General features: G+C 40.4%; 1 protein-coding gene across 5 annotated transcripts in view; it reads right to left on the bottom strand.

Annotated features, from left to right (window-relative positions):
• Window positions 1-25,313, bottom strand: part of LIFR (LIF receptor subunit alpha) — a 358,981-nt gene that overhangs the window by 118,763 nt on the left and 214,905 nt on the right. For all 5 annotated transcript variants that reach the window (XM_029578437.1, XM_029578428.1, XM_029578458.1 and 2 more), the window contains exons 5-8: window positions 20,421-20,578; window positions 17,773-17,947; window positions 9,281-9,544; window positions 8,222-8,351 (exon numbers count right to left, since the gene is read on the bottom strand). In XM_029578437.1, the coding sequence (XP_029434297.1) occupies window positions 8,222-8,351; window positions 9,281-9,544; window positions 17,773-17,947; window positions 20,421-20,578 (727 nt within the window). The remainder of the gene's footprint in view (window positions 1-8,221; window positions 8,352-9,280; window positions 9,545-17,772; window positions 17,948-20,420; window positions 20,579-25,313) is intronic.

Raw genomic sequence — 25,313 nt, 5'->3', positions numbered from 1 at the left:
AGGCAGAGGATGCAAACCTCATGCGGGTCCGTAATGGACAGTAATGTGGGCACAGACAAAAACCGGGCGATGCCATGAAAAAGACCACCATGCGGTCGATGAGCACCGGGAAGTGGAGAGTTGGGAATCGACCGCAAGATTGAGCAAAGGTGAAAAGAACCTACCGTACCGGGAGGACACCGACCGAGAAGGGGGACCCGACGAGGTTTAAAGAGAACTCGAAAAAAATCAAGACAAAGTTTGAAAAAAAGTGGAGCTCCACAGACTGCGAGGTAACTGCACCACAGAAAAGAAGAGACTGAAGGGGGACCTCGCATGGCTGCCCGGATAGTAGCAGGCTGGGCATGTTCAGTCTACTGGCCAAAGTTTCTAGAAACTTTGACAAAAGTTTTCTGTGCCAGGCTCCAGCTGATGATGTCACCCACTTATAAGGGCTACCCATTCTACTTGTCCTAGGAGAAAGTCATGCTACAATATCTGGGTAACAGGACACAGAAACATGTAAAGGCACATATTAACTAAGGTGGGAGGGCAAGATACGGTCAGCTGGCTGGCGGCAATTGAAGAGAAGGATTAACAAAGCTGCCAGCATTTAAAACCCTGGCGCTGACGTTATCTTGGCATACCTTGGGGCAATCCACATGGCAGTCACCATCTTGGAGGGGTGGCACAGAGAGAGCAACTTGAATGCTCATATTTGCCCACACTACCCCCAACGGCACCACAGACTAGCCCCCTCCCCTGCCCAACAGAGACCCTGCAATCAGCCAGTAAGTTGGCCAGCCACAGATTGCTTCCACCCGCTGGTCTACTAAGAGGTGGGAGAGGGGCCCCCCTCACAACTGCCATGCAAAAGGTTGGAGCCTGGAAAACTGAATTCACTTCCACTGCAACACAAGGGTCCCAGGCGCCCCCGTTATCAGCAGCACCCGCCCACTCCTCTTTGGAATTGGGGGGACATTGTAGTGACCTCTGCCCATTTTTTTAAAAATCTTTAATGTTCCTGGGATGTAAACATTAAGTCAATTTCTTTGACTGGGTATCGAAAGAATGGGATCAGGGGAGAGCATCAGATGTAATATACTTGGATTTCAATAAGGCCTTTGACATGGTTCCGTATAGGCGCCAAATAAATACTTATTTATATTCTGCCTTTCATGACAATTCAAAGCGGATTACATTCAAATACTGAAGGTATTTCCCTCTCCGCAGAGGGCTTAGAATCTAAAGACCTGATTTTAAAAATCATTTACATGCTTTAAATAGGATTTTACATGTAAATGCACTTTACCCATGTAAATTGGCTTTTGAAAATTGCTACAATATATGGCATTGAATTGTCCATAGGATTTACTAGCGTAAGTGCACTTTATGCAGGTAAATCACTTTTGATTTACGTTTAAACGTGTAAATCCTTTTGAAAATTACCCAAGTTTGCACCTAAATAAACTGAGTACCCTGGGTAAAGGTCTTAAAGTGACTAACTGGGTTAGAAACTGATTGAGAGGGAGGAGACAAAGGGTAATGTTAAATTAAGCTAACACTAAGGAAGGGGAGGTTACCAGTGGTGTGCCACATCAGCACATCTTCTCCATTACAGACTTCTCTTGTCCACCAGCACTGCCGTCACTGCCACCACCACCATCATCCACTCCCCTGGGAGACCTTTTCTTAAGGAACAAGGCCTGGTCCAGGGCCCAACCATGGCAGCAACAGCAAGAGGCTGTCAAAGCAAAGAGGTCAGTTTGAGATCTGACTGCAGTAGCGGCAGTGACAGGGTGTGACTGTGTGCAGGCTGGGGAGATTGAGCCAGTGTGCGTTCTACTTTCAGTCCCTGCTGCTGGGAGCAAAGCAGACAATGTCTCAGTCCCCAGCCCCATACCACTACAGGTTGGACCAGTCCCTTTTCCTAAGGGTAAGATCTGCAGGGGAGAAGAGAAAAAATGAGAAGTACTCTGGGTAGTAAGAAGTATATTAAATGCATAGTAAAACATTTACCACTTGACCATTTAATATTTTATATCATTTGTCTCATAAGAACATAAGAAATTGCCATCAAGCCCAGCATCCTGTTTCCAATAGAGGCCACACCAGGCCACAAGAACCTGGCAATTACCCAAACACTATGAAGATCCCATGCTACTGATGCAATTCATAGCAGTGGCTATTCCCTAAGTAAACTTGATTAATAGCCGTTAATGGACTTCTCCTCCAAGAACTTATCCAAACCTTTTTTGAACCCAGCTACACTCACTGCACTAACCACATCCTCTGGCAACAAATTCCAGAGCTTTATTGTGCATTGAGTGAAAAATAATTTTCTCCGATTAGTCTTAAATGTGCTACTTGCTAACTTCATGGAATGCCCCCTAGTCCTTCTATTATTCGAAAGTGTAAATAACCGAGTCACATCTATCAAGACCTCTCATGGTCTTAAAGACCTCTATCATATCCCCCCTCAGCCACCTTATAACTGCTAGCAAGAATACAACTTTTTTCAGTACTGATAACTAATGAATTGTATGACATCAAGTTTTATCAGTTTTAGAAGCCTGTTCATCCATCCATTTTACTAAAATGTAATTCTAGAGCCACAACAAGCTGACACTGATCTGTAAAATGGTTTAAAGTGTATTTTATCAGAAGTATTGTTGTAACTAACAAACAGGAAAACTGGCTTGGCCACTGTCTGCATTATCACATGAATTCTAGGAACTACAAGTCTGGATGTGACAAATACTTCAGTAAAATGTCATGTGAGGGGTTTTTTTTGTTAAACAAACTGCAAGAACCTCCTAAAACAAAAATGAGAATGAGATTGCCAAAAAAAAAAAAAAACAACTTAGAAATGTGAAAGCTGCTGCTATGTATTGCACTGTAGAAAACATCAAACAGGAAACAACAAGGTCTGCATTTGGTTTCAAGTTTGCAAAACCAGGAATAATTTTCTTCTACCTAGAAACAGCAAGATATCAGACTTCTACTGCTGACTGTACTAAGGAAGAAGGTTTTGAAATTATGCAACAAAAGCTCAATTTCACTGATAGGTATGAAAAATAATCACTTCTCATGCAGCAGAAGTATGTATACCTAGTCCTGAGGGAATTCTGCGCTACTGCGAATCACAGAATTCCCCTCCTGCGAAGAATCTGCGCAGAATTTGGCAGGCCCAGGTGTGCTGCAAGCAGGGCCTGTTCCATTTTCGCTGTGAGTGGAGGCAGACCCAATTGCAGCGAAAATGAAGCAGGCCCCGGCATATGTGAGTGGGTGTAGGTGCCAGAGAGAGGGACCCTATGTGAGGAGATTGTGAAGGAGTACATGTGTGAGAGATTGGGAGCTGGTGTGTGTGAAAAAGGGATTGTGTGTATGTGAGTGTGCATGTTTGTGAGAGAGGAAGCCTGTGTGAGGGTCTGTGTATGTGTAAGAAAGAGAACCTGTTTGAAGGGATGTGTGTGTATATCAGAGAGAGGAACCCTATGTGTACGGGGGTGCACAAGATAGGGAGCCAGTGTGCAGGGGTGTGTGAGAGAGAGAGAGACATAGGAAGCCTGTATGAGGGTGTGTGTGTGTGTATATGCGAGAGAGAGGGGGGGGGTCTGTATGAGGGTGTGTGTGCATGACAGAGAGAGGGGAACCTATGTGTGGTGTGAGCGAGAGAGAGAGGGACAGAGGGAGCCTGTGTGTGGGGCAGTATTGATAGAGGGGCAAATTCTGGGACTGGTAGGGGTTGAGCCTAGAGGGGAAGGGAAGAGTTATGGCAGGTGGAGGAGTTGGGGGCCTGAGTGGGCAAAGTGAAAGGAGATTGGCCAGGGGAGTAGGGAGAGAGGGTGGAAGAGACACTATTACAGTGAACTTCTAGGGAAATTCTACTCAAGATATTTACAACTCTGCATCTTTAAGTAATAACTTTTCTGTATTACATTTTAAATTAATTACTTAAAGACTATCATGTATTTTGTGATATTTTGACCCAATATAAAGTATGCTGAATTTTGCAGAATTTTGTTTTTGTGTACAGTAAGGGGTAGATTTTATAATTCTACGTGCACGCGTACTTTTGTTCGCGCACCAGCCTGGACCTCTCATATTACATCTAGGCAGACGACGTCCAGATTCTTCCCCCTCATCAAAGAAAGCATACCAAACCCCATCTCACTATGGGATTCCCTCTCCATCCAAATAAAAAAACCTCCTCACTCAGTTATCGCTCACCCTCAACCACAAAAAACCAGAAATCCTACACATCTCAAATAAACCCTCAACAAAAACCATTCAAGACACCACCACCATTATCACCAATGAAGTTAGAGATCTTGGTATCACCCTCGACTCTGAACTCAACATGAAAAAACACATCAACCTAACAATCAAAGAGGGCTATTACAAACTCCAAGTCCTCAAAAAAACTCAAACCACTACTATTCTACCCTGATTACCGCACAGCACTACAATCCCTCATACTCTCCAAGCTGTACTACTGTAACTCCCTCCTCCTCGGACTACCTGCCACCACCACCAAACCTCTCCAGCTGCTGCAAAATGCAGCAGCCAGATCTCTCACAAACACCAACCGTTCATCACACATCACCCCCATTCTAAAAGAACTCCACTGGCTCCCCATAACGAACAGGTCACAATACAAAATACTCAACCTCCTGCACAAAACCATCAACAACGGAAAAATCAAATGGTCTAAAGACCCTTTCCAAACCCACGATTACCAGAGAAACCTGCAATCCCAAAACACAAGCCTGCTTGCCATCCCCCACACAAAACTAGCGCACCTTACCTCCACCAGACAACGTACCTTCTCAGTAGCTGGCCCCACCCTCTGCAAAAAGCTACCCTCCCAACCATTCAAAAAACAATTGAAAACATGGCTATTCTATAAAGCCTACCAACACACAGACTAATCCCCCCTCACCCCACCCCCTCTCTTCTGCATTCTATGTCTTACTCTCTGCCCCCTTGCCCTCCCCCCTCCAGTGTCTCCATGTATCATTATTAAGACACCTTAATTTCAAGTTAAAATTGGTTACATGCTATATTGTATCTGTTATGCGGCACCTTATCCCAGTTTTAAAATTGAATTTTCAATATCCAATCCTTAATGTTATATATGTTTAATGTTCACCCATTAAGGTTTAATGTTACAATGTATAAATAGTAAGACACCTCTGTCATACTATTCCAACTGTTATAATGTGAACCGATGTGATGTACTCCAACGAATGTCGGCATATAAAAGCAAATAAATAAATAGATAGTTTGTCTATTTGCAGATGATACTAAGATCTGCAACAGAGTGGACACACCGGAAGGAGTAGAGAGAATGAGACGTGATTTAAGGAAGCTTGAAGAGTGGTTGAAGATATGGCAGCTGGGATTCAATGCCAAGAAGTACAGAGTCATGCATGTGGGGTGTGGTAATCCAAAAGAGCTGTCTGTGATGGGGGTGAAGGGCTGTTGTGCATGGAGCATAGAGAGAGGAAAGCAAATGTTGCTTACCTGTAACAGGTGTTCTCACAGGACAGCAGGATGTTAGTCCTCACATATGGGTGACATCACAGGATGGAGCCCAATCACAGAACACTTTTGTCAAAGTTTCCAGAGCTTTGACTGGCCCCTACTGGGCATGCCCAGCATGGCACTAACCCTGCAGCCAGCAGGGGTCCCCCTTCAGCCTTGTTTAAAAGCTACAGGCAGTGCCGAAAAATAAAATAAGAAAACGTAATGAACCCAACACCACGGGGCGGCGGGCGGGTTTCGTGAGGACTAACATCCTGCTGTCCTGTGAGAACACCTGTTACAGGTAAGCAACATTTGCTTACCTGTAACAGGTAAGCAACAGGTAAGCAACATTACCTGTGGGGCAAATTAACTTTTAGTAATTCCGTGAGGAAAATTCCTGTCAGGAATCTTTGCAGAGCTCCTTAACCGCGAGGCTACTGCTGCGCGGAAAAAAAGAAGACTGAAGGGGGACCCCTGCTGGCTGCAGGGATAGCACCATGCTGGGCATGCCCAGTAAGGGCCAGTCATTGTTGAGGTCTCACCTGGAGTAATGTGTTCAGTTCTGGAGACTGTATCTCAAAAGGGACAGAGATAGGATGGAGGCTGTCCAGAGACGGGCGACAAAAATGGTGGGAGATCTCCATCAAATGGCATATGAGGAGAGACTGAAGAGGTGCAGGCATATGAGGAGGACAGGAGGTGCAGGGGGATATGATACAGACCTTCAGATACCTGAAAAGTTTTAATGATGCACGATCGACAAACTTTTTCCATTGGAAAGAAATCAGTAGAACTAGGGGTCACATAATGAAACTGCAGGGATGAAGACTCAGAACGAATGTCAAGAAATATTTCTTCATGGAGAGGGTGGTGGATGCCTGGAATGCCCTTCCGGAGGAGGTGGTGAAGACAAAAACAGTGAAAGATTTCAAAGGGGCATGGGATAAACACTGTGGATCCCTAAAGGTTAGAGCAGAGCTTTCCAAACTTTTCATGTTGGTGACACACATTTTAGACGAACAATTTCACGACACAGTAATTCAGTCTACTAGCAAACCAGAGGTTACAGATTAAACGAACAAACCGTATTTTGACAATTTATGAGGGTTTCCTTAAATATATTACATAATTTTTTGTGGATTACATAATGTTACACCCACACTGACCCCCAGGCAGCTCCAATTCATTCTCACACCACTCCCTCCCCAACCCCCAGGCATGCACTTTTGTCAGCAACTTCAGAGCCTCTCTCATTCCTCTGCTACTGCTGTCACTGCTGCCATGTGGATATTTGGGGAGATGCCGATTGCTGCTACTGACACTGAAGTCCGTTCTGCTGCCTCCTCAGTGCAGGCCCCGCGGTATTAAATATTTGCGGGCTTCAACTTCCTCCATGCCGATCTTGTACATTGCAAGATCGGCATAGAGAAAGTGCTACTCTTGCACATTCCCAAAGATAACATATGCCAATCACTAAAAAGTAATTTTTTTTACCTTTGCTGTCTGATCTTAGTTTTCTAATCGGTTGGTCACAGGCTTTTTTTCCCCACCTTCCCTTTCTTGTTTTTTTGCCAATTCCTTTTACAGGGTCTCTTTTTTTCCTATTTCTTTTCTCTCCATCTGTCTTCTTCCCTCAAACACACAATCAGGTTCTCATTCTCACAGCGGCCCTACTACCGAGTTTCCTCCTCTTCTCGGGCCACTGCAACGTGGGATATACGGCGGCCCATTAACGCTGCTCTTTTTCTGAACACAGCAGATGCTCCTCCGCCTTCTTGCCCATGTGGCTCTGGCAACATTTTTCTTCCGGGGCTGCGCAGGCAGGAAGGAGGAGATGTGAACGTGACCCTTTTCTTCGGGCCGTGGTGAGGTGAGCACCACCACGGCCCTGCCGATCTTCCTGCTGTAGTTCCCTGCTTCCGCCGGCCCTGCTGCTATGTGGACCGGGCGACACACCTTCACACTGCAGGCGACACACAAACGTGTCGCGACACACAGTTTGAAAAGCTCTGGGTTAGAGGATGGAAATGAAGACAAGAGCGCATGGGGGGTAACTTGCTAGAGTGGCAGTTACTACCCTTACCCAATAAGCCTGAAACTTCTGATGCAACTCTAACATTGCTCTCTGTTTCACTGGCAAGGGCTAATGGGAAATTGGACTCAGACAGTAATCAACAAGGGCCCTGATTTTTCCAGTTTGGGAAACTAAATATGGGGGTGACCTGTATAGCGTGGCAGGTGCTACCATAAGCTTGCTGAACAGACTGGATAGACTGTTTGGTCCTTTTCTACCATCATTTCCACCTTTATAAGCTTATATTACATTATACATAACTACCTTTCAAAATATTACTATAAATATTACTATAAAATATAATAAGAATGCCTTATGTCCGCTGATTATTTTACTTGTACATTGCCTCTTATGTTTATAGTTATGTTTTATAGTTTGTGGTATCTATTTATTCATTTATTGATATTACTTTACCTAGCCAGTTTTATCCCTCTCCCTGTCTAATGTATTCATTCGGTTACATGTAAGGGCTCTGCCCAAAAGTTAATTGTAATTTTTCTACTTTATGTTTCCCTGTTATATGTAAGGGCTCCGCCCAAAAGTTCTTGTTCTTTGTGAACCGATGCGATGTGCGAACGGATATCGGTATAGAAGAGACTTTAAATAAATAAATAAAAATAAATAAATAAATATTACCTTTCATGCAAAATATATTTTGTTTCACGTCCTCCGTACAATCCAGTTGGTCGTCCTGGGTTCCAGCTACAAATGATTTTCTTTAGGTCACGTGTTTCACAATTAAAGTCCTGTGGTGTATCCGGTGGATCTGTAATAAAGAAAAAAAGTAACACACCTGCAACATCATTTCCTACATCTGAAGACATTTATTTTTTTATAGGCATTTTATATTCTGATCTTTACCAAAAATGGCCTCAAGGCAAATTACTGTCTGTTTTAAAAATTGTTGTATTTTTGGAATTTGCAATACTTCAAAATTATAGCGGAAACAGACTTACGACCCCCCCCCCCCCTCTCAGATTTGGCATATGTGCACACATGAACATGACTGCGTTTACAGTTGTAAAGTTCATTGCGCATTTTACCCAAGTAAAATTAAATCTCTTTTAAACAGAGCTATACTATACTTTCACCAAAATCAAAGCAGACAGGAATGCTTAAAAAAAAAAAAAAAGATTAATAAGTGAATTGTACCCTTTATTTTTCCTAGTATTTCCGAAATATTCATCTGCACATAATTTTCATGCTGTTTGTAGGGGAACCTAATCAACAGTAAGTTTTACTCAGGGGGTTTCACTGTATTAGAAAGGACATAACAAAATATATGGTAACAGAATACCCTTATCATTGAGCACTTCTTACAAAGGTAGAAGAACATTAGCTCATGATAAAAATTTATGATTTCTAAATTTCCAGTGGCATCATGCACATTACTTCAATTAACAACACTAAAACATTTTCAGTAAAAGCAAATCCACTAAGAATGCCCCCTTGCATAAGGTACTGCCTCCTATCTTTACAGACATGCATACGCTGGAAAATGTACTTTACATCTCAGTGGGGATTACATTTATAAATCAAAATGTTAAAAATTATGATGCTAAAAATATTTAGGATATTAAGCTAACAGTAGTTTTTAATTCATAAGAGACGACTAAGCATGAATCAGAAAATAATGTATCTGGTAACAAGAACAAATGTGCAGATATAATTAAAGAATACTTGGTGCATACTTACAGCCAACAAAAATAACCGCTCCAACAATTCCTGGAGATCTAGTCAGGTAACAGATGACATTTGTTCCACTAGCTTCTGACATATTGACATTATTGACTTTGATGGCACTGCTATAATTGCTGAGATGAATAAGGGTATAATGCGTTACTCCATATGTAATAGATGTTAAATGTTCAGCTACACAACAGAACATCACATTGGAGCCAACTGGCACCACTTTGGATTCAGGAAAAACTGTAGGTTCTTGAAGTGAATCATGATGGCCTGTTGGGAAGAGATATCAGAAGAAAACAAAAGTTAGAAGATGTTCATGAAAAACTTGCGGACCTACTATGCAAAGGGGATAATCTGTTCGGCGACAAATTCGGAGAAATGGTGTCCCACCTTAAGGAACAGAATGTCGCTGTGCTATCTCTGACATCAACCTCAGATCAGCACACTGCCTCCAGGAGATTTTACCCCTCTTACTGGAGACTGCCGTATCACAGGCATCAATACAGACCTTATGTACCCTACCTGGCATAACAGTATACACAGCAGAGACCTCTAGCCCAATCACAACTGTCACGCCCAAGACCACACCAACAAAGACAGCCCTGACAGAGCCCAGCCGCTCCTCAGAAACTGGCTCCGAATTTTTGAAGATCGCCGAGCCTCCTTCACCGAACTACAAAGGACGCCTTACACATTTCTATAACACCTGGGAGTTAATCACAACAGACCGTTGGGTTCTAGATATAATTTGAGAAGGTTATTGCTTAAACTTTACGAGCTCTCCACCACTCCCTCACATAGCCCCTCTTCGAGTGATGACAACCCAAATACTATCTCTAAAAGCAGAAGTCTCCAATCTATTACACCAGTGATCCATCCACCCTGGCCAAATATAGAGTTGGGCTCTGGCTGTGGGGGGAGAAGGCAAAGGCCTTCACTGCCGCACTTGGCTTCCTGCACCCACTAGCCTCTCAGTTGTTTCTCTCTCTACAGCTAAGTCCATGTTGGAAAACCAGCTACCAGGCCAAGGCACTCTACTGAGGGAAGGATCCGTAGGTATCACCTCAGGAAAACTCGACTGAGGGAGGGATCGTAAGATATCACTACAGGAGAGCAGGGCAAATTAATTTCCTCTTCTCTCTCTCTTTTTTTTTTTAAGCAATCCCCAGTAGGGAGATTCACATCCACCATCTGCTGGAGACTGAGAATACTGGCGGGCTGTCAGTGTTGGGGTATATATATACCGTAACGTGCACTTTGCTCCGTCTCCATCTGCTGGTACAGGTGCATAACCTACTATTTGTGGAGTAACCTGTCCGAATGCTAAGAAAGCAAACAGATTGGCTGAAACATTACAATTTTTGATTTGAATGTCTTCATCTTAAAAACTGCCTTCTACAAAATTAATAGTTTTATCATCTGCAAATTAGCCACAACTTTTTTACTTTATTGTGATTAAGGTCACTTGGACTTCAATCAAACTACATAAGAATAATATACTAAAGTCAAATAAGTGCAGGTTTTGCATTACGATGTTTGGAATTTTATCCCATAATATATACTATTGCTCTGGTATCTAACCCTTTTGGGAAAGTGTTTGGAGAGTAGTTACTACAATTTTAGATCTTAAGTGGAACTTTTCCTTTAGAATAGTTATTTGAAATATATGGTATTTATAGAATGGATTCATGCATTATTTAATTTTTTTTTACAATTTATATTCTGCTTTTCCTTGCTCTTAAAGATGATACCCAGCAACTGGAAGGACTGAAGTAGTTTAAATGTAAATTTGGTGGAATATGGTTTAGAATATATTCTGTTGTAAAAGAAAATGTACTATGTTGATTCGAATGCATTAGATATGGAACATTGTAGATAGGCACATGGGTTAATTGGTCCTTACATAAAGCTATTCAAGCAATATCCTCCCAGATAGATTATCTTTTTTCTGTCATGTTTTATCTGTAAAAGTTTAATAAAGAAATTTGAACTTAAACACATCTTTCTGATATATGTATCTAGAAAAATGAAATCTAATAATGGTCTTAAATCTGCAATCTTTATGGAAACCACAAAATAAACAATTTCCTTTTCCTTGCTTCTGATTAAAACATGGAATACATTAAAAAAGGTTTTTGCTAAATCAGAAATCTTTTTAGGTGTTAATTAAAAATGATATTGACATTAATATAACCAAATGGAATTTAAAATAAAGCAGCCTCCCCCCATCACCACCAGAAGAGAGATTACTAGGTTTCTTGAATCTCATTCTTGGAGGTTTAGAGATTGATACAGAAGAGGACATTTCAAAAATTCTCTTTGCATCCTCTGAATGAACTACTATTTAACAGCTGAACACCTAAATGGCTTACAAAATCTTTTTTCCTTAAAAAGACTCAATTATGAAACATATAACTAAGTTTGAATGTGCAAATTGAGAGGCCAAAATCTACATCTGCTTCTTTCTTTATAACCAAATTTAAATAATCAAATAATGGTAAATTAAAGAAGAAATTCTTAGCAGCAGAGTTTGCATGTCTATGTTTCAACTATAGAGATCTGAATGTAGAGCTATTTGATAGGACGTTGCTATCCATTTGTTACAGTTGTATTCATAAGTTTACATGCCCCGGGCAGAATTTGTAAGATGTATAGCTTTTTAAGAAAACATGAGTGATCAGACAAAAGAGGTCTTTTTTTTTTTTTTTTTTTTTTAATTACTCGCCTTTTCTAAACCTGACCTGCAAGTTACATTTCGGTACAGTTGCTAATTACATATAAGAACAGACATTAGCACTAGGGATGTGAATCGGATCCGATATCGGATCCGATTCTGGTTCCGATTCACATCTCTATAGATGTGAATCGGATCCGATATCGGATGTGAATCGGATCCAATATCGGATCCGATTCACATCCCTAATTAGCACTAACAGGAGGAGCAGAGGAGTGACCATGTTAGTACTTAAATGTACAATCTAAAATGTACAAGTTATATATTTCAGCTGTTGTAAGATTAATAGCAAAGGTCATCCGCCAGACCAGACAGCCAGGGGTTAAACTTCCCTGGCTCTGTCACCTGACCCTGCATGGGAAAGAGTAGGACTATAAGGGTTACCTAGATAGGATGTAACCTGTCTCTATCTTCCTTCCTACCCACTGTGCTGGTCACAGCACAGAAACACGTAACCGAGTATGTTTATTGTTTTTTTCTATCCCAGTCTCCAAAATAAAGAATCCTTGCTTGCTGCTACAGAAGAGTTCATAGTTACTTTTGCTTCATAGTGTTTCTCCCGGAGAAGTGGGGATCTCCGCTGGACACACCTGGGCCAGACCAGTACCAGAGACAAGAAGAAAAATCTGTCACATTAAAATATTTCTTCTACCTTATTTGCTATGGATTTTTCCTTTTCATTTATTTTTCTCTTAATTCATTTTTATCCTTCCCTGCATCTGTCTCACCTCACCTCTCTCCATGTCTCTTCTTTGCTGAGTCACTCCTAAAAGCACTTCACACACCCCCATCTCTCCTTTTACCCTCTACCAGTCCTTTCCTCCAACACACCCTCCCTTCTTCCATACATAACCTCCTTTTCTCCATATCTACTTCTTACTATGTTAAGTAAGAAGTAGATATGGAGAAAAGGAGGTTGGGATACCATAAGGAACACACTGGGGAAAGAGGAACTGTCAATCCTCATGCTACTCCTAATTCGGGGCTTCCGAATTAGGAGTAGCACATACCTTAGGAAAAGGAGAGGGGCTCTATCAAGTTCATTTAATCATGGAACAACCCCATGGGAAGCAGCCTTAAAGTCAGGGCTGACGCTATCCCTCATTTCTTCCCTATACTGCAGGACGTACAAGAAAATCCATGAAGGATTAGGATCACAAGCTTTCAAAAATACTGAAATGAGAAAGAAAACTTTTTTTTTTTTAATGTTAAATTAATTTACCTTAATGGGCAAAAATCAGTAACTTATCTAAGCGTTCGCTAGTCAGGTCATTCAGTCTCTCAGGAATCTCAAGAGGAATCTTAATGGCTGCTCTATATTTTAGACTATTTCAATATTCAGCCTTGTTAAGTATTAAAGATTGCCATGTTATTGACACTTCAGGGTCTCCAAATCTCTCTTGTGATTTCCTGATGCAATTCAGAGAAGGCTCAAGTCACCCAAATTCATGCTTAGACAACTTTATGGAGAAAAGTTAATCAAATGTGGCAAATTGTATATCATGTTTAAAAAAAATGCAACTCAGAAAATAAATTGCAGCAGCACTTTTTCTGCTGGTCCTCACTCAGAACAGAAAATTATCATTCACCTTCCTTACAATATGCAGGACCTTCTTTGGCCTTCTTCAGATACGTGAGATAATTCACAATGTCACCAGCATCTGGAAAACAGGCAGACTAAGCTCATCCACCATTCCTGTATCAGGAATTGGAGTTGGAGGCTTTCATGCAAGGATTAAGCACTTGTGTGTTTTTCTTTTGCAGAACATATGACATGCTGCTTCTGCAACTAAAGACAAAGTAAGAGTAGCAGCAATAAGAGGAATAAGAAAAGAATAGCCAACTCCCCCCATGTCCTGAAAGCCCAGGAAGGCAGGAGAGGGTTTTTTTTTGTTTGTTTGTTATTTTAGCAAATGTAAATCCACAAAGAAAAGCAATGGCCTTCTTGACAGCAGAGTTCAAAGTTACTAATCCACCTCCTAGTCTGTAGAAGAAACACCAAAATGTGCGACTTAATTTGTAACATAGGAATGATGGCAGAAAGAATCAAATGGTCCATTCAGTCTGCCCAGCACACTTCTTATGGTAATATTCTGCAGAAGGGATACTTCAACCCACATCCAGCACACTAAAATCTCCAATGATCAATACTTCTCCCTTCTTTCCCACCATTTGGATGTCTTTCACCAGATCTCAATCCAGTTGGCCATAGAGGCAAAAACTCATAATAAAAACTTTTTTAAATATATCCGAAGCAAGAAACATGTGAGGGAGTCAGTTGGACCATTAGATGACCGAGGGGTTAAAGGGGCTCTTAGGGAAGATAAGGCCATTGCAGAAAGACTAAATGAATTCTTTGCTTCCTTGTTTACTAATGAGGATGTTGGGGAGATACCAGTTCCTGAGATGGTTTTCAGGGGTGATGAGTCAGACAAACTAACGAATTCACTGAGAACCTGGAAGATGTAGTCGGCCATATTGACAAACTAAAGAGTGGCAAATTACCTGGACCGGATGGTATGCATCTTAGGATACTGAAGGAGCTAAAAAATGAAATTTCTGATCTATTAGCTAAAATTTGTAACCTATCATTAAAATCATCCATTGTACCTGAAGACTGGAGGGTGGCCAATGTAACCCCAATATTTAAAAAAGGCACCAGGGGCGATCCGGGTAACTATAGACCAGTGAGCCTGACTTCAGTGCCGGGAAAAATAGTGGAAACTATTCTCAAGATCAAAATCTTAAGAGCATATAGAAAGACATGGTTTAATGGAACACAGTCAACATGGATTTACCCAAATGAAGTCTTGCCTAACAAATCTGCTTCATTTTTTTTGAAGGGGTTAATAAACATGTGGATAAAGGTGAACCAGTAGATAGATGTGTATTTAGATTTTCAGAAGGCGTTTGACAAAGTTTCTCATAAGAGGCTTCTAAGAAAACTAAAAAGTCATGGGATAGGAGGTGATGTCCTTTTGTGGATTACAAACTGGTTAAAAGACAGGAAACAGAGAGTAGGATTAAATGGTCAATTTTCTCAATGAAAAAGGGTAAACAGTGGAGTGCCTCAAGGATCTGTACTTGGACCAGTGCTTTTCAATATATATATAAATGATCTGGAAAGGAATACGACGAGTGAGGTTATCAAATTTGCAGATGACACAAAATTATTCAGATTAGTTAAATCACAAGCAGATTATGATACAGTACAGGAGGACTTTGTAAAACTAAGATTGGGCATCGAAATGGCAGATGAAATTTAATGTGGACAAGTGCAAGGTGATGCATATAGGGAAAAATAACCTTTGCTGTAGTTACACGATGTTAGGTTCCATATTAGAAACTACCACCCAGGAAAAAGATCTAGGCATCATAGTGGATAATACTTTAAAATCGTCGGCTCAGTGTGCTGCAGTAGTCAAAAAAGCAAACAGAATGTTAGGAATTATTAGGAAGGGAATGGTTAATAAAACGGAAAATGTCATAATGCCTCTATATCGCTCCATGGTGAGACCGCACCTTGAATATTGTGTACAATTCTGGTCGCCGCATCTCAAAAAAGATATAGTTGCGATGGGGAAGGTACAGAGAAGGGCAACCAAAATGATAAAGGGGATGGAATAGCTCCCCTATGAGGAAAGGCTGAAGAGGTTAGGGCTGTTCAGCTTGGAGAAGAGACGGATGAGGGGGGATATGATAGAGGTCTTTAAGATCATGAGAGGTCTTGAACGTGTAGATGTGAATTGGTTATTTACAGTTCCCAATAACAGAAAGACTAGGGGTCATACCATGAAGTTAGCAAGTAACACATTTAAGACTAATCGGAGAAAATTCTTTTTCACTCAACGCTCAATAAAGCTCTGGAATTTGTTGCCAGACGATGTGGTTAGTGCAGTTAGAGTAGCTGGGTTCAAAAAAAGGTTTGGATAATTTCTTGGAGAAGTCCATTAACGGCTATTAATCAAGTTTACTTAGGGAATAGCCACTGCTATTAATTGCATCAGTAGCATGGGATCTTCTTAGTGTTAGGGTAATTGCCAGGTTCTTGTGGCCTGGTTTGGCCTCTGTTGGAAACAGGATGCTGGGCTTGATGGACCCTTAGTCTGACCCAGCATGGCAATTTCTTATGTTCTTATGTCTTCAGTTTTGGTTGGAGGTCTGTAGACCATGCCAGTGTAAATGGGAGAACCATCATCCGGTTTTAGAATAGCTCATAATGCTTCCTCCCTACCCCATGTCCCTTGCATTTCAGTTGTATTGCTATTGTTTCTGACAAAGTGCTACTCTCCCTTTTCTGTCCTGTCTTTCCTTAAGTTATAGCCCTGGATGGCCATATCCCAGCCACGAGATTCCCATGTACCATGTCCATGAAATAGCAACAATATCCAAGCCCACCTTCACCATTAGGGCCTGCAGATCGGATTTGATTGCCCAGGCTACAAGCATTTGTAGTCATAAATTTCAAGTTCTGAGGATCTGTATACCCATATATCTGTATTGTGTAAGTAGCTGAGATAGCATATGTGAGAAAGCATTTTCATGCATGCTGAAAGTGAATAGAATACAAGTGTGAATCTGTTAGGTAGGACTGAAGGAGTAATGCAGAAGTTGTACAGTTGTGAACAGAAAGAAAGAGGCTCCCATTACAATAAAAAGTGCTCTGAATGTTGCATATACCTGTGTAAACTTTAGGATAAGCCAATGTTGTATTTATTTATTTACTTAGAAGATTTTGTATACCGTCATTCAAATATACATCACAATGGTTCACAACATGGAAACATTATACAGGTAAAAAATAAAACAAAACAACAGTATATAAAGTACATTATAAACTAAAATGCAAGATACAATATAAAATAAAAAGCATAAAAAAACACAGATAGCAAAGAATATTTCACAGAAATCTGCTATTTAGTGCCCTTTTTTAGATGTTCTGAATAGGCTTGCTCGAAGAGCCAAGTTTTAAGGTCTTTTTTAAAATTTTTAACATTGGTTTCAAGCCTTAACTCTGCAGGCATGGTATTCCAGAGGCTTGGCCCTGCAATCGAGATGACGCGCTCGCGTACCATGGTCATATGGGCTGTGCTTACTGAGGGGATGTAAAGTAGGCCTTTATTTGCCGATCTCAGTGATCTATGTGGAGTGTGTAATTGGAAATGGAAAGCATGGCAATCTACGATAAGAATAGTGACACTCTACCATTTAAAGCAGATTTGCATGGAAACATTTAGCCAAATATTCAAAAACAGGAGAAAGTTAATACTTTTTTCAGAGTGCAATTAGATTCCTCAAAGGAAGGGCATTTGTTGAAATTAACTTCCTTCTATTTGCACAATCAGTTTTTAGTGTCAATTGTTCCCATAGGAAATAATGGGGACTGTGGCGGCATTCCAGCCTGGATTTATTACTTTGTGGGCATGACTGGTCAGAGCAGAGGGCATTCATAGAGCACCTACAGCAACAACTCCCGGATGCTCAGAATATATTCATCTGTGATCAATATCTTTTTGCCCAAATATTTTTCAAATACCCGTTTGCATGATAGTTGCTGTTTGGGTTGTCTGCTGTTATACAACCTCAAAGTCAAAAAGAATTTGAGCAAATCAAGCCCTACTCAGAAAACTGCTGTGAATTTACACCTGGAACACCATCTCCTGAAATAGTTGAAATGTTTTTAACTGAATCAGTATCAAATGTAACATGCTCAAAGTCCTTAATTACTGCATCCCAATAAAAGGGCACAATACAACTAACTTACCAGGAATTGTTTTAACTACACTCCAGTCACTCCATTCTTTGTGACCAGGAAAGTATGCTTCATCAATGTAACTCCTAATTTTTACAGAGTGATCAGCACACTCCAAGGGCAAGTCAGACATCCATTTCCACTGAACGATGCTTTCCTGTTCAGTCCATGTTGTGATATAAGGCACCTATGGACACAGAAAGAAAACTTATCATTTCAAATTACTAAAATATCAAAGAGCTCAGTGGGAAATGTTAAAGACATGATGTGGCATACAACTTTAAAAAAAAAAAATTAGAGACCCATACATAATCTTAAGCTGAAAACGTCAGCACTTCATGTTGATATAAGAATGCAAATGTGGGTTGCACAACCACAATTCATGAAAGCTGGTACATACCAGATAAACACTCCAAGAAGTGCAACCAGCTCATAGCATCTTGGGTCTTTGTTGTTCCTTCTGATTCCAACAGGATATTTCCAATTGCAACAAAGATTACTGTGATCAGCACCCACAGAGCATTGAGTTGGTATGCACAAACATTTTCAATGATTAGTCTATAACTAATATTTATTTAGATTTTTATATTCTGCTTGTCACACTTTTTTTTCAGTACTTCAAAGCAGATTACATTCAGCTACTAAAAGTATTTCCCCATCCCCAGAGGGCTTACAATCTAATATATATTTTATTTATTTAAAAGGACTTGCTGCCTGCTCCCTCCAAAGTTTGGGGTGGGTTATAGTTAAAACATTCACAATAAAAATCAATAAATAAGTATAAAAAAAACCCAGAATTAAAAACAAACCTAAAACAGCTATGAAGGGCATTCAGAGTCTGTTCAAGGCCTTGGTCATAGGAGCAGCTTAGTCAAGGTAGGGGCCACTTAAGCAAATAGTGGACTGGCAAGGGCTAAATAGGCCTGATACAGGTTTAGGGCTTACTTAGGTCTTTATATGCCTAACTGAACAGATGGTATTTTAAACCTTTCTTGAAATCTTTAGCATTGGGAATGGATCTTAAGCGAGATGGATGGCATTCCATAAAGTGGGATCTGCAATAGAGAAGGCCCGATAAAAAGTTACTGCCAATCTAGTGAGCCTTGGAGAGGGCACTTCAAGCAGGAATTGATTTCTTGATCTTAAACTTCGTGAGGGGACATAAAAGTGGAGAACTGCACGTAACAAAGGATTATTGACACTGTGTTTTAAATTATGTAGTACAAGGAGTACAGGACTGGTGTAATGTGATCACGAGATTTTGTATTTGTGAGCAATCAGGCTACCGAATTTTGGACAAGCTGGAGATCTAATTGTGGACTGTGGAAGGCCAACATATAAGGAATTGCAGTAATCAATTCCAGCAAGGACCAGTGATTGGAGAATAGTCTGGAAATCATCAGGTTCAAGCAGAGGTTTAATATGCCTGGAAAGAACGAGCTTATAATAAGATGTTTGTAAGACTGACTTGATGTTCGATTTCATGTCAAGTTTGGTGTAAAAAATGACTCCAAGGTTCCGGACAGTTTGTGATATTTGAAGTCTAATATCAAATGAAAAAGTCTTAGGCACATCAGAGAATGCACGGTAACCAAGAATCATTCTCAGTCTTCGAAAGATTCAGGCAGAGTTTATTGTGGGATAGCCATGTACTGATGGAAGATAAACAAAAAGTGATAAATTGAGCAATGAATTGCCAGTTCTGCCGAATCTGAAAATAAAACTGAATATCATCGGCATAAAGATGGTAAGAAAGTTCTAGATTTTTACCAGATAAATATTAAACAGTGCAGAAGAGAGTGCCAAAACCTGTATAACACCAGTGTTGATTGGAAACCATGAAGAAATAGCTGCATGTAAACGTATTTGTTGTGACTAGTCCTATAAATAAGCTTTGAACTAGGAATATACTATTCCTTCCAGGCCGATGTTGGCGAGATGAGAGAGAAGTATGTCATGACTGACGGTATCAAAAGCAGCAATGACATCTAAAAACATGGGAATATAAGAGGTTCCAGAGTTGAATCCACGATGAAGTACATCAGTGCTGGATAACAACAGGCCTGAAGCCAAACTGGTATTGGTCCAGTATAGAGTGATCACTGAGGTATTTGGTAAGTTGTTTCAAGACCACTGATTCTTACTGTGTGATAGCCAGCTTATATTTAAAAAGCCTACTTTCAGTAACTTCATTTCTGGAAAAAAAAAAGGCCACAACTATTTGATGCTATCCTTTACGAAAAGATTTGAGAACTAGAAATTCTCAATGATTGCTACATACTTTAGGGCATACAGTAAATAACCTTTAAAAATTGATACAAAACAAAAACATCTCCTATTAGTCCTCCAATGTTTAGAAGCAACTGTATAATTTTTCTTTTCCTGGCTTCATATTAGCTCTATAACAAGCTATTTTGCTGTCGTTCTTTTTTTTTTTTAATTCATACAAGTGTAATTCTTTTTAATACAATGAGTTAATGTCAATCATCCAAACAATTAAAACTGTTCATCAAATCACAATGATTTAAAATTACAATAGTTCAGCTGGAGACAGGTGCAGTTCACTTGGGCTGACAGGAATCAAGAACATGGAGGACTTTGTTCCAATCAATGCACAGCAACACCAAAAAAAGCAAAAAATTGATCAAGGGAACACTTACTGTTGAAATCACATTTTCATTTTGCAGAATCTTAATCTCCCAGATGACCTGCGAGCCGTTTGTAAAACCAGGAAAATTCATTTTCCATTCAACGATGAATGTGCTTGATTCAAAATCAGGAGCCAAGGTCAGAATTTCTGGGGTGTCTGGAACAAGTGCTTTGTGAAAAAAAATAGTAACAATACTTATTTTTCTTACTCAATATATATATATATATATATGTAGAAACAGCTGTTAAAAGTATTGATAAAACTCTTAATAAACCAAACAGGGTCATTTATCAAAAATGTATAATGGTATTATTGCGGGTGTTAGGGCACATTTTTAATGCTGGAAATAACTACATTTAACTACAACTTTTTTTTTTTTCAAGAGAGAAAGAAAGAGAAAGAGAGAGAGAGAGAGAGTGAGATCGCCTCTGGGGTGGAATGTGTTCAACTATTTATACCACTGTAGGAGAGTAAGTTAGTAACTCGAGGTAAAGGGAGAGGGGAAAGGGCCAGCTAGTAACTTTAGGTGATGTTTTGGTGGTGGGTCTAGGGTTTTGGGGCCAATTTTACATGCACAGTGGGATTTACGAGCAGCACAGTTCGCATCAGTGAAGATTTGACATGATTAAAAGTCACACAAAAATGAGACTTCTATAATGTTCTCTTGCCCTAGCTTAATGCACTCTCTACCAGGGCACTATCAACCTAGGGTGAGAGAACAATGTAGAAATCTAATCTGTGTGCGCCTTTCCTCACTCCAAATCACATCAAAAATTCACTGTTGCATATTGTGCTATTTGTACGTCTCACTGTGCATGTAAAACTGGCTCCAAAACCCTAGACCACCACCAAAACCTCACCTCGAGTTATTACCTAGCCCTCTTATAGTGATATAAATAGTTGACTACTATGAGAGCCTTATAGTAGTCAACTTTCTCGGAGCAGCCCAAAATTAAGAAAATGCTTGTCTGGGTACTTCGCAAGGTGCAAAGTGACAATATCTCAGGTATGATAAGTTTAGCACGTGTTGCAATAAAATACATACGCAAAGTGCTAAAATAGTGTGTGGTACAGTAACTCTAAAATTATCATAGCCACACCACTTTTCCTTATCGTGGGTGTTATTCATGTGAAAATTATCACATTTTGATGAATCTAGCTACAAGTAAGCTACTTTGATCTTCAAGAGAGAAAAACAGATCTGGTAGCTTAAACATACAGAATACTTTGATTCCTACATTAAATGTGTAGGAAAGTCTCAAATTTTCAATGACTGGCTACACTCACAGCATTCACTAATAAGGCCTCTAACTCTGAGACGAGCAAATCTTACATCAATGCAATTAGTTGGGGTCCTTCAAATTGGGTTAAATCGCATACACAGTATATAGATACACATCCATGACACACAAAGAGTATCTTGGATTCCTGGCCTGCTTTCAAAGTCTCTCACCAATCAATCAGCTGCCAGTTGCTAAGTACAACATTTTAAAATAATCAAAATTAAACCTCATAAGTCAATAGATTTGTTAAATAATCAGACCAGCAGCTCAAAGCCCCAGTTTTGTTTCTCTTCAAGTTGCTGAAAATTGCAAACAGGTGTACACAGGCACACCACACCCAGGGACAAAGACACAGACATTATATACAGACTGAGAAACAAGCTACACTCAAGACCCCCCCCCCCCTCCGCCCACACACACACACACACACACACACACACAGACCAAGAAGACAGACACTCCACATCCAGACTAGAACATGCCACACACACATTTTAAAGTATTTTTATTCCGCTCATGAACAGACCACTGTGCTAAGTGAATTACCAAAAAATAAAACAATTTAAAACATCTAAAATTACAACGAACAAATCTATTACATGATTCAATACAAGCATCAGACAACAAATATTACTGGTCTGCCACAGACATATGCCCACTAATGCTTAAGTCATGAGCCACAGTAGACTGCTAGTCATGAGTCACAGGCACACTCTGCTTCATACAGGAAAGCCTTTTGCTGCCTCCAAAAGACTAATGTCGTCACTAATCCATAGAGACTTCAGCAGGGCGTTCCACAAAATAAGACCAAGACAAGTTTCCTGCAACCGAGCGACTTTCACACTGGGGACTGTAAAAATGAATTTTCCCCGAGTCTGTATGTTGTAGGAAGGATTACAAAAACTTAACTGGTTAAAAAGAGCGGCTGAGCCATTCTGTTTCATAATTTAAAAAAATTAAAACCAAAATCTTCAACTCAATACGCAGTTTCACATGTGGATGGAGTGTAAAATGTTTCAAAAATTTAGGTGCCAGCCAAATAATTTTTAGAATCCTGGGAAACACACTGCCCTACCCAAAAAATTTCTGTAATAGTCAGGAGCAGAGGTGTATACCAGGAATGGTGTAAATGGAGAAGATATATGGTATCACAAACAGGCCAAATCACTGTGGAAGTCTAATACAAAATGTGTTATTTATAGTATACCAAGGCTTTATAATGTACCAAAGGTTCAGGACTTCCATTAGCCACTTTTTGGGTTTTGATTTCTGCTTAATATGATGTGATACCTTTGGAACAATATAAACACATTTTGTATTAGACTTCCACAGTAATTTGACTGCGATACCCCATACATTCTCCAAAAAAAAAAAGTACTGTAATATCCAAAGGAAACAATATAGGAAATATATAATATTTTCATAAAAATCAAACAAGGACCCTGCATAATAAATCCACAATAAATATAGGGGGAGCTATAAAAAGGAGATAGATAGAAAATGGTACCATCTCAGGGAAAGACAAAGGAATCTCCATCATCTCAATACCTTCCCACAAAGACATCCCACAGCAGACCTGTGCTGCCTTACAGACTGCAAAGCTGCCGGGCTGGAGACTGTTACAGGTCTGGATTTTGAGGAGAAAGCTCAGATCTCCCCCTTTCACTCCACCATCAAACAAGTAAGCGAAAACACAAGTATTTACGAGGACACTTACAGCCAAGCCATATCTACACTGCCATCTTGGCTCCTTAAATTTTGGGGGTTTTTTTAAACACATTTTGTCTTTATTATCCCTCTCTGGCCCTCTACCACCTCATTTCCCCCCCTGGGCCACTAGTAGCAGCAATCTCTTTCTGGACTGTGACTCAGAAGTAGCAGAAACTCCTTTCAGACTGATGCCTGAGCGTGGTGGCTCTTCCTGAGCCTGATGCATTGCAGTGGCTCCTCCCATGTCCATCACAGCAAAAGGGGCTCCCTTTGCTGGGCCCCCAAGATTTCACAGCAAAAGAGTTCCTCTCCCAAGCCCTGCTGCGTCAGAAACAGCTCCTTGCCCAAGCGCCATTGCAGCTGCAGGGTGCGCTCTTCTGGCCTGTACACAGTGCACCTTCCAAGCCTTCTAGCATCTTCCAGCTTGCTGCTGCTTATATGCTATCATCCCACCTCCTGCCCTCCATTTTGTGCCTGCCTACTCCAACCAAGGATTCAGAGAAAAGGAAGAGGCGGGAGTTAAAAGGTAAAGTTGAGTATGTTTGTATATAGGATGTTTTCTTCAACTGTTATATGATTATAAGTCGCTGTGGGCTTGGCAGTATCAGCAAGTAGTGCAGAGGTTCTTACCCGAAATAGATATTCACAGAGGACTGCAGGATGTCAGTCCTTGCTCAGGAACAAGACCGAAGGGGCCCCTACACAGATGCGTGGCATACTGCAATGCCCAGTAAGGGCAAAGTGGAACTAAACTGGGCCAAATTGAAAGCTATAATAGAGGAAAAAAAACTTTATTTACAAAAAGAAATAAAAATAAGAGAAAAGGAAACCAAGAAAATGTAAACATAAAAACATCAGTATTCAAAAGGTACAAAGGAACTTAAGAGAGGAACACAGAGAACAATACCCAGTGAGCTGAATGAAACAAGGAAAGAAATCAGGATAGTGAAAGCTTGAGCGAAAGCAAAGATCACCAAAGCATATGTAAGATATATCAGAGAAAGGGGGGGGGGGAGGAGAGGATAAAGGTGACATTCTAAGACTGAAAGGAGTCAAGGAGCAAGATGAAGAGAAAGATGAAGAAATAGAAATATTAAGCTACCACCTCAGTTTGCTTTTCACCAAGGAAGACAACTGAGAAGAATCATTGCTGATTGGCAAGACTATGGATGAGAGTGGAGTAGATACATCCCCATGTACAGAAAAGAGTGAATAGAATTAGCAGAACTGAACGTGGACAAGGTCATGGGCCAGATGATATACATCCCAGGATACTAAGGGAGCTCCGAGAATTGCAGGTGGATCTGCTGAAAGACATATTCGATAGATCCTTGGAAACTGGAGTAGTGCCGCAGGATTAGAGAAGGGCAGTTATGGTCCCACTTCACAAAAGTGGTAGCAGGTTGGAGGCTGGAAACTAGCCTTATCTTAGTGGTGGGAATATTAATCAAGACTCTGCTAAAGGAAAGGATAATAAACTACCTACAGTCCAATGGATTACAAGATCTGAGGCAACAAGGTTTTACCAGAGGAAGGTCTTGACAAACAAATCTGGTTGTTGGGTGACTAAAGAACTTGCTCAAGGAAGAGCACTCAGTGGTTACTTGACTTTCACCAGGCTTCTGATACAGTCCTGCATAGGAGGCTCATGAATGAAATGAGAAGCCTGGGAGTGAGCCCCAAGGTGGTGGTGGAATGGATTACAAATTGGCTGACAGAAGTGAGCAAAACCTACTATGAAGAAAGAAGAGTAATAAATGAATGGAATGGAAAGACTTATGAAAAAAATCAGGGATCAGTTCTGGGACAGGTTCTGTTGAATATCTTTGCAAGCGATATTGCAGAGGTATTAGAAGGTAAAGTTTGTCTTTATTTGGATGACACTAAGATTTGTAACAATGGACACACTT

The sequence above is a fragment of the Rhinatrema bivittatum genome, chromosome 1, assembly GCF_901001135.1.
Source record: "Rhinatrema bivittatum chromosome 1, aRhiBiv1.1, whole genome shotgun sequence".
Taxonomy (NCBI): Eukaryota; Metazoa; Chordata; class Amphibia; order Gymnophiona; family Rhinatrematidae; genus Rhinatrema; species Rhinatrema bivittatum.
This window is presented reverse-complemented; position numbering and strand designations above follow the sequence as displayed.